Source organism: Chlamydotis macqueenii, chromosome 1 (assembly GCF_036417535.1).
Source record: "Chlamydotis macqueenii isolate bChlMac1 chromosome 1, bChlMac1.mat, whole genome shotgun sequence".
NCBI lineage: Eukaryota > Metazoa > Chordata > Aves > Otidiformes > Otididae > Chlamydotis > Chlamydotis macqueenii.
The window spans coordinates 197044946-197055315 of NC_141556.1; the positions used below are offsets into that span (position 1 = coordinate 197044946).

At 35.0% G+C, this 10370-nt stretch overlaps 1 protein-coding gene across 5 annotated transcripts in view; it reads left to right on the forward strand.

The window, feature by feature from the left end:
- The window catches only part of PSPC1 (paraspeckle component 1), a 61846-nt gene that overhangs the window by 26993 nt on the left and 24483 nt on the right, over nt 1–10370 (forward strand). The window contains exons 7-8 of one of the 5 annotated variants that reach the window (XM_086739541.1): nt 4017–4074; nt 7785–7954. The exons of the other annotated variants lie outside the window; for them this stretch is intronic. Of the exons in view, the coding sequence (XP_086595667.1) occupies nt 4017–4074; nt 7785–7954 (228 nt within the window). The remainder of the gene's footprint in view (nt 1–4016; nt 4075–7784; nt 7955–10370) is intronic. 5 annotated transcript variants of the gene reach the window in all.

A 10370-nucleotide genomic window follows, 5' to 3' on the forward strand; every position in this document is an offset into this window, starting at 1 on the left:
CATGAATGTTGCATCATTTGGAGTCAAGATTTTAAGTTTTCTTCAGACTGATGCAATTGCAAGGCCTGTTTTGGGGAAAAAGTGGTATTGTTTTATCAGTTAAAAAACCAGTTTTATAACTGCTTATATTTTTATTTTTAAGATGAGAAGGGAATTGCATCTGATATGTTCGCGTGTGTCAATTCTTAGGTGTCTTCTCAAAACAATTAGTTTCATGGTTTTATATTTTTTTTAGAAATCAGAAGAATCATCTTGGTGGTTCTCTGTATACTTAGGCAGCTGGTATCAGTGGTGATTGAGGTGTAAGAATGTTCTGCAGGGTACACCTAAAATGCTCAAGAAATCTTGTTTCTAATATTTATAAAAAGGGGAGAACCCATACTTATTAAATGTACATTATTTGTGTAATTTGAAAACTGGATGTAGCTATTTTTATTTTTGCATAGATCTGCTTTTTACAATAAAAGGAGTTGGAATTGTGAGAGATCTCATTTTTAGTGCCTACATCTAAAGTCATATGCCAGTCTAATACTATAGTTGCGATCATAGCAGTCTTTCTAAATGCAAGTTACTCAGGTGAATCAGACCTTGAGGTTTGTTTGGCTTAGTGAGTTCTGAAGTATTTTACAAGAATCCCACAACAGAAGTCATTTGGAAAGGTTTCTTTTGAGTTCTGTGAAGAATTATCCTTTTACATGAGATACTATTCTTTGCTTGCTTCCCTTTGTTTTTTGTTTGTGTTTTTTTAATCTTTCCAAAGGTTAAATGACTACATGTCCTTCGTCTTATGGCTTTCTTTTCCCCTTGTAGTTGCCTATCATCCATTTTTCTTGTTGTCTTCCAGTTTAAGTTGTTTTCCTAGGTACCAAGTGACTTCAGAGGTTCTTAATCACCTCCATACATATTTCTCTAGTAATAAAGTTTAGCTGTCCACTCTTGCTGCTCAATTTTAACTCCCTGTTATGGGTAGTTATGAGTGGCTTCAGGGAAGGAACTGAAGCAGACTGCTACTCAACAGAAGAATGGGCAGTCACATAGTGAGGAAAAGAAGCTCTCAGAAGATAATACTATCATTGTTATGTTCTGCAAAGGGTTTGAATGTCCAAGAATGAAGCTCTCAGGTGGGCTGAAATTTCAACAAGCACTGTTTTGACTACTCTGTTGTAACTGCCTCTTTGGTATTCTTTTCTCTGTCATATTTTGGGCAAAACCCATGGAACAGTTGACCTAACTTACCTGCAATAACTTGTTTATGCTCACATAGTAAATAGCTGTCTAGGATATGACGTATGTGGGATAGGACTGAATTTTTATTATCATGTAGACTACTGCAAATACAGACTTTGACCAGTCACCTAAGTACATACTTTTATAGTTAATATGTCAAGCATTTAATTACATTAATATTATATGCTGTCAGTTAACATTTGAAACAATATTTTCTGTTACGGGACTTATCTTAAATTTGCTAGTTCTATGTTAACTGTATAGAATTTCCTCATGCTGAAATTTGAAAAGAACATAGTAATTTGTGAACATGCAACAGTAGGAATAATAATAATTATTGTAGGCATGTTGATAGATTAACAAACAGGCAGCAAAGATAATACGTCGCACTTAAGGATCTTGAGTCTATAGCTGAAATTTTTTTAATATGGTAATTATTCCACACCGAAGTTAAAGCTACAAAATGGCAAATATTTACTTTGGTTTTTATAACAAAGATTAGACTACACTAAAAAAAAGTGTAGAAATGACAAGTTCTACCCCTTTTTTTTTTTTGTTTTTGTACTTACTGTTAACTGAAGACTGGTAGCATTTCAAGCTGAGAAATGAAACAGTGGTTTATTGCTGGGAGGAAGTGTAGTGTGCTTTTTAAAAGAGAGGTATATGTTACAGCTTGCCAATGCTTCTATCCTTTGCAAAGAAAACTAGTTAAGTTCTAGTAACTAGTACAACTTTATAACTCTGTACTTAACATCCTTATCTAGCTGGTATCGTATTTGGCCCTGCCTTATATGGCACATTTCACATTAAAAAAAAACACCCACTAACTTGCAGTTGAACCTGAGATGTGTGAAGTTAATGTGCAGTACTTCAAAATCTGGTACTCTTCCTTGTAGCTAAAAAGTATCTCACAGGTGTTTGTGGCATGTCCTGTTTTCACACACGCTTGCATGCTTACATGCACGCACAGTCTGATTGATGTAAACTGATAGCCACAATGTTTTTCTACCATGCTGGGCTAGGGATTGACATTAGGGATGTCAGTCCTTCTGCTTCTTCATGTCAGGGCTGAGGTATAAAAGCAGACTGATATCAACAAGGTTGTATGCTGATTTTGTGACTTACTAATTGGTATCAATTTATGGTTATGGTTGCTTAAAATAGGGATCGTGATTTATGTAGAATGTCAGTTGACATTACTGTGAAAGGTCTGACAAAGTAGTTGCATGTTCTCTTATAAATGTTGATTCCAGAGTCAGAACAAGAGGTCCTTATTGTTCATCCACGTCCTTTCGTAGCTGGACCTTAAAACTGCCTGTATCTTTTAGTTAGGAGGCCTTTTGCTTTACATGCTAAGCCATATTCCTTTGAAAATATAATCTTGTTTAGTTCATTTTCTAGGTTAATATGACTTACTAGAAACAAAGTTATTGACCTCAGAGCCTTTTGTCATGTCTCTTACGGCAATTTCCCATACCAGGATATTCTTTAAAAACTATTGACTCTGTTCTGTCAAATACTGGTGTCTGCTGCTTTAACTGCATGAAGATAGAAGACTCATGTTTGGCATCCCAAATGTGATTGAACAAAAAGGAATTAAATCATAAAAATGCTAAGAATGTATTTGGATTTGATTAGTGTTTCAGTTTAAAGGTTGCTTCTAGCAAGACTGATTCAGTTGCCTTGACACTATTGAATTGTTTCAAAGTGCATCTGAACTTGTGAATCATAAGTGGAATGATTTTCAGAATCAGGTACATTTTTTTGGATATGCTTATTCTCAGCACATGTATGTTCACTCAAGAGTGTAATTTACGTTAACATTCTTGCAGAAAATTCATAAGAATTCTTGGTATAAGTTTCATTACTTTTAATTTTGAACTGTAAATTTGTTTCTATTTCATCATTTTGATGTAAACAGTAATGCTAAAGTCCCTTGGAAGGATCTGTGATAGGTGTACTTTGTTTCCCCCAAAGTAATGGTTTTTGCCACCCCGGGTACTATCTTTTGAGTATTGTTTCACAGCAGGCCGTGGTTCATGATCAGTAATGTCAGAACTCTCGCTGTTGGATGAGCGAGCATTAATGTAATCTGGATCAATTTGGTGTGTTATTTGTCTAGTTAGTATAAATGCATGTTACATACATAGTTTGTGTTGTTACTACATTTTTATGCTGGTTTCAGAAGGCTGTTTGGTGTCTGAACTGACATAGCAATAGCATGATACAATTTACCAAAAAATATACCACTGCCAAGTTAAGTCAAAACTATTTGAACAAAGAAGAACTGGCAGATTTGAGTTTATATACCATAATATAACGCATCAGAGCTTGGTTTCCAATCAACAAAAGCATTTTTTGAATCATGAAGACAGATTGATTGCATTGTTGAACGACGGCCTTTAGGCAATACTCTAATAAGACCTTTTTTTTTGCAGTTAAAATGTAAATATACTACTACTTATTAATGAAAACCACTAGGTGAAGAATGATTCATTTGCAGTTGATCACAGAACTATCTGAGAACTTTAGACTGCTGCATCTGATAAATTAAACTTGTTTTAATTAACTTTTACCATTATGCAAAAATGTACAACATTCCTATATTGAACTTACTGTTCCATTTGATTTTATAAAAATAGAGGTGTACGGTTAACTTTTTTCCTTGTACGCTTTTTAAAACAATGGGCACTTTTGATACTTGAAAATTTTTATTTTCATGGAGTAAATGGGAATGTTTTAAATTCTAAGAATGATAGGTTGACCATGAAAACTATGTTTGCTTTCAGAGAGAACAGGAAATGAGAATGGGTGATATGGGTCCTCGAGGAGCAATAAACATGGGAGGTAGGGATCTGAAGGAAAAAGGCTTCTATAATGTAAAATTTATTTTTCTTTGGGACTGTACATGTTACTCAAGCACTATAAATTAATGACAACTGCAGGTAAAAAGGAGTAAACAGTATTATGAAATAAAAAAAATTTCACATATTTTGCTTCTAAACAGCTGGGGATTTTTTTCCAATGTGTGTCTTTATTTCGTTGTTTTGGCTACCTGTGGGAGAAAAATAGGTTGTACAAGTTAAGAGAAACAAAAAGGCAGGAAAAGATCATGCTCTAGAAATTATCTAATACAAAAGAGGAATTTTCTGTTCAGAAAGTATTTGACGTTCTGTTGGAGGGACTGTAATTGCATGCAGTGAAATGATGTAGATCTTAAAATTGGTAAGTTCTTGTTGATGTACCTGACAAAAGATTAATGAATAATGTGGTTTGTGTTGTACTAATTTATTGCAAGTTTGTATTTGCAAATATTCTTAGTTGACTTTTGTGACTTAAAATATTGTCACTGCTAAAAACTGTTACTATGAAGTCTGGAAAAGTATATTCTTAATAATTGGTGGTTGCTCTGTATACACAGACTGAAACAGTTTGGAATCCTACTTAACCAGAATATCTGCTTTTAAACAACATTGAAAGTTAGAATGTGTTTAAAAAAAAAAAAAATTCTTACTGAACTGTATTAGCTGTCAATATATATCTCTTTGAAGCTTCCTGATGTTCATTTAAAATAAATTAACATTACAATTTTAAGAAAAGTTAATACAATTTTTGCATATTTTAAATTTGAAAGTACATACAAGACTTAGTAAACATTGTAGCTTGAACTTTTGAGTAATGTGAATTTGTAGATTAATGAATCTGCTCTGTCCAGATTTTAAAATACATTATTCAGCATTTCCTTGCACTTATTGAGACACATAGCTGCAAAATAGACTTTTTCTGTTGGTGAAGATCTGGATTTTAGATTAGCTCACTGTAGAGATATTTTTTTCTCCAGCCCATTCAGAACCCCACCACTACAACAACAACAAAAAAAAAACCTGCCCCCAAAAACCTGCAGTAGACCTTTAAATACTAGACCATTAATTGTTAATCTTAACATCCTTTCTCAATGTTTCTCTTGGAATTCTAACTTTATTTTTAACTAGCCTTTACATTTGCCGTTTGCAATTTTTCATTGCTGGAGTTTGTTCAGGAATAGAAATAGAAATATCTGCATTATAATGTTATTAGAAAGCAAGGTACCTTTGTGATGGATTTAATTAGTGCTGGGTTGACTTGTGCAGGGCTTCTTTTTACATTGTTTTCTGCAGCAAACAAGTTCTGACAAAATCTGTATGTCTCACCATAGCACTTAACTGGATCTGTAATGCTAGGTGCAGCTGATAAACTTTGCAATACGGGAAAATAGAAGGTTTTTTTTGGGAACTGTCTCTGCATTGATGAGGATTACTGACTGTGGCTTGTTGCTCCCTTGGCATGTGCAGTTTGGACACTTAGAGTGTACTTTTTTAGCCTTCCAGGTTGCAGAAAAAGACTTTTTTTTAGTGTCTGTGCATTGTGGCACGAACACTGATGGTTACTTTCCATCTGTTGCTGAACCTGGTCCAGTGAATTTAACTGCCATCATCAGTGTCCCACCGACAAGAGTGGTCGATCGAGTGGTTAGCTCTTAGGGTCTGTTTTGGAGCTAGGAGGACATCTGAGGTATAGCTAAAATGCCATAGTGCCCTCATACTGAAACTGCAGGTCCTCACTCCTTGCATTACGCTCCCAAGCTGTCTTCCTGTCAGAGCTGAAACTGGCTTTAATAATACAGAGGTTTGATAGTGTAAGGTCACCGTATGTCACCCTGGAAGCAATATTGGTGCATTTGTATGATACAGAGGATAACAACTTTGTTGCAGTTGAAGGATAAGCGAACACTACCTGAGTGTTGCCAGCTGGCTAAGTTTAATTAGGCTGGTAAGCAAACGGATAACAGGTAGTTGAGCATTGACTTCTTTTAGTTAATGGCACTACTACTAGCACTAAGCACTGCCATCATGATAGTCCTGCAGAGTACTTCCAGGCTCTGAAAATAAGGTATTTGTCTTTATATTGGCAGTTTAGACTTCTCTGTTTCTTTCCACATTTAGTCACCGAATGAATGACACTTGAAACAGTTTTAGAGCATGTTCAACTGTAATTCTCTTGAATTGTAACACAGTCTTCTACCTGCTACATGAACTGATCTTGCTTGTGGGTAGGTAAGAGGCATCTGATGTGTGCGTGCCTTTGTTCTGGCTCAGTGTCATAGAGAAAAGTCTTGAGAGTTTCTCATTACTAAGCTCAAATGAGTTTTGCTTTTCAAAATTACAGGATTTTCCTCTATCGTATCTAATAAACTTGTGTAGCACTTTATGGTTTGTTTTTGTTAAGCAGCTTGCCGTTGGCGTTATGTATATGATCAAGCCCAGGTCTACAGTTCTAGCAGCCATGTCTGGGTGGAGTGGTTTCACTCACTACTGTGATATGTGTACTCAAAGCAGGTAATAAAGATGCAAGTTTGCATATGTACAAATAAATAGTACTGTATCTGTGCTAAATGGCCTGCTTACAATGACGTACATTTATATATCCCTTACTAAAGAAGTTAGAGTTTTGATGAGAGGGGAGAGATTGATTTTTGAAATAACAAATTTATTAGTCTAGCCACATGTCAGATTTCTCTATACTATCGTATGTTGTCATGACTTAAAACATAGGCTAGATTCCAAAGGCATATCTTCTTCCATTATCAAATTCTGCATGCACGCTTTTGGCTGAAAAGGGTGAATTATCATTGTGGGTGGAAAAAACCACATCATCACCAGTCTTAAGGTTGATGATATTTCATAATAGCAGATGTAAATGCTATATATAATCACACTTTTTTTCTGTCTTACAACAACATGAGAAAACGTTATGAAGGCAGTTTTACCTACCTGTTGAGTATGTTAGTGGGTACTGGCAGAGTGGTGTTTCCTAGCTCATTATTATAGCTAAATGATCTTCTCAAAAGATGTCTTAAGCTTTTCTTCTACCTTTTATTGTGAATCAGAATTGTGGAGGAGACTGTTCTGTTACTTTCAATTCTAACAAAACTTCCCTGGTTTTGTATTCTGGTGTTTTGCTGTAATAGTTTACATTTAAATGCAAGATTTATTTATGCCATATTACAAATAATTTATTGTAAAGTTGAGTGCTGTCTTTGGTGTTGATTTTAGGTGTTAGACTAATATACTGTAACACTATATACAGTTAACATAGTACTGGTAGAACAGTTCTTGCAAATGTATATTTAATATGTCATGATCCCTAGAGATCCAAGTTGCCGTAGAGCTACTAATTATTGCAAAAATCACATGGGATTTTTCCTAGTTTGTGGTGTATGTACTGCATGTATATGCTATCTGAACACTTCAGTTCCTGCACAGAAACCATACAGCTATATTTAGCTGTAAAGTTCAGGATTTTGAAATACACAAGGCAGATTATGTAATGAGAAATAGTAAGGATTAATGAAAATCCGTTTAAAAGCAGATGATTGAGATAAATGTACAGTCTCAAAGAATTTTTTTATTTCAAGTATTGGAAGTCTTGTACATTTGGCTTTTTAAATATTGTAAATTGTTTGTTTATTCTTATAAAATTCAGATAGGACAGCTCTAAGTATAGATTGTTTTGCATAGATGCGTTTAGCCCAGCACCTGCTGGTAACCAAGGCCCTCCTCCAATGATGGGTATGAATATGAACAACAGAGGAACTTTACCTGGCCCTGCAATGGGTCCTGGTCCTTCCATGGGACCAGAAGGAGCTGCAAATATTGGAACACCAATGATGCCAGATAATGGAACAGTGGTAACGTATCACAAATTTAATTACTTCGAATAGCTGTCATGTCTCATGGCCCATTTTTGTTACCGAAGATATTTTCACACTGCGTAAGAACGTGTTACATGCTTTGTATCTTGTAAAAGTAATTGATAAAACTTGTTCATGGGAATAAATTACAATACAGAAGGGAAATCTTTGTTTGATACTACCTTGAAAATCCTACTTCCCTTAGGAATGGGGTGAGTGATCTGTAACCAGGCTTTAAATTGAGGTTAAAATATACAGCATTTGTGGCAAAACTTGACATGTATGACCTGTCATGAAAAACTCACTGATAGAAGGAAATAACTTCTGTGAAGGAAGGAAAAACAGGGTAGAGTGATCTGTAAACTTAGGCATTTGCTGTTCTTTCCTTTCTGAAACTAAATTCTGTGTATTAACTTGTTGGGGTTTTTGATGCACAGTTAAATGTTGGAAGTAATGTAGTGTGAAGATATCTTTGTGTAAAATATTTAATTTTTTAAAGCAACTTTAATTTTTTTTGTATTTCCTTTCTAACAGTATTGAAGTATGAGATTATGACAGTAATTATGCCACTTAGAAAATAAGTATGCCAACAACTGTTAGGTATAACTGTCATATCAACATACAGAAAATAACATTGCCCAGTTGCCAAGAGTGGTAGGGAATGTCTTGTACACATCTGGAATTTTTTATCAAGAGCAAGTATGCCATTGGGATGCAATTAAAGCACTAGCCATTTTTGCTCCGTTCTCATAGCCAGTCACTTTTCCTAGCTGTAATGTCTTCTGTGGAGAAACAACTATATAGTTTTTAATCTGAGTTTTATGTATTTTTCAGTATTATTATGTAAATAGATAATTGGGATGTTCTAGGAGTGGTGTGATATAAATAAGTATATAGTATAAACAACTATTCCATTATAGTTTTATTGGAACACAGAAGAATTTTGTAGCTGTGTTTTTCTTAAACCTTCTCAACAGTATCTGTCTGTGACTGAGCAATCTCTATAATGAAGTTTGGACAAAATACTTTGTTCCTTAGGGGAAAAGGAGATTTTGATTGAGCACAAAACACATGATGAGTCTGGTCTTTAGCAGTAAAAAGAGAGGATCTCACCTCACTTAGAATCATAGAATACTTAAGGTTGGAAGGGACCTTTAAAAGGTCATTTGGTCCAACCGCCCTGCAAAGAACAGGGACATCTCCAACCAGATCAGGTTGCTCAGCGCTGTCCAGCCTGGCCTTGAATATTTCCAGGAATGGGGCATCCACCACCTCTCTGGGCAACCTGTTCCAGTATTCCACCATTCTCAATGTAAAAATTTTTTTCCTAGTATCTAACCTGAATCTACCTCCCTCTATTTGATAAGCATTACTCCTTGTCCTGTCACAACAGGCCCTGCTGAAGAGTTTTCCCATGTCTTTCTTATAAGCCCCCTTTAGGTACTGGAAGAGAAGCCATCATAGGAGTCTGCTCATTTTATCAATTGTATCATTTCTTACAAAGCATAGGGATGCTATTCAGAAAATAATGTTTTCAGAGATGCTTTTGCTGGAGAGCAGTGTGTTACTGGTCACCCCTGGAACATTCTCTTGTGGTTATATGGGCACTCAAAAAGACATGTAAGGAAAATAACGTGGTACCTATCTCAAACTGTTGTTTTTCTACAAAAAGTCATTCCAGCTATGGAAATGTAGGGGATAGACTGATACTTCAAAAAATATATGTTTAAAAAGTTGTTTTTTTTTTTTTTTTTTTTTTACTTCCATTTTCTTCTGCATACTACTGAAGGACAAATGAGATTTTTTTTTTTTTTTTTTTCTCATTTTGGAGTGATTAATTTGGTGAAGAAGTTCCTGCAGAAAGGCATAGTCCTATTGTATTTTTGCTGCTTCTGGAAAGACACTTTAATGATCTTTTGAGGGCTGTGCACTGAAACACTCTAAGAGTTAATTTAAATTTTCACTGAGAGAAATGGAGAATATGCTTTATAGACCAGAAATGCAGTTTTCAGTTTTTAAATTGGATGTTTTTCTGAAGTCTTTTAGGTAAAACTGGAGCAATCTTTTTGTTCCACTGCAGTTTTTTGAAACATAGATTATCTTTGAACATTTTAAAAACAGCTTTTTTTCCCCCCTACTTTATTGTAGATGGTTAATTACTGCAGTTTTCTTGTTAGCTGAAGAGGAGGGGTCCTTGTTAGGAGGAGGACTTGACTTTTTGTCTTAATGTCAAATGGTAAAAATTTTCACGAGTGTGTGATAAGCTATTTGTTGAAATTCGTATCTATCGCTAACAAGCTACGTGAGTTAAAAATAATTTCTAAACTATTTGTAACCAGTGCTGCAGATTTTAAGGTACTTTGGGACAATAGTAGGTTTTAATGTAGCTGTTGAAGTAACTTTTTTTCTGATT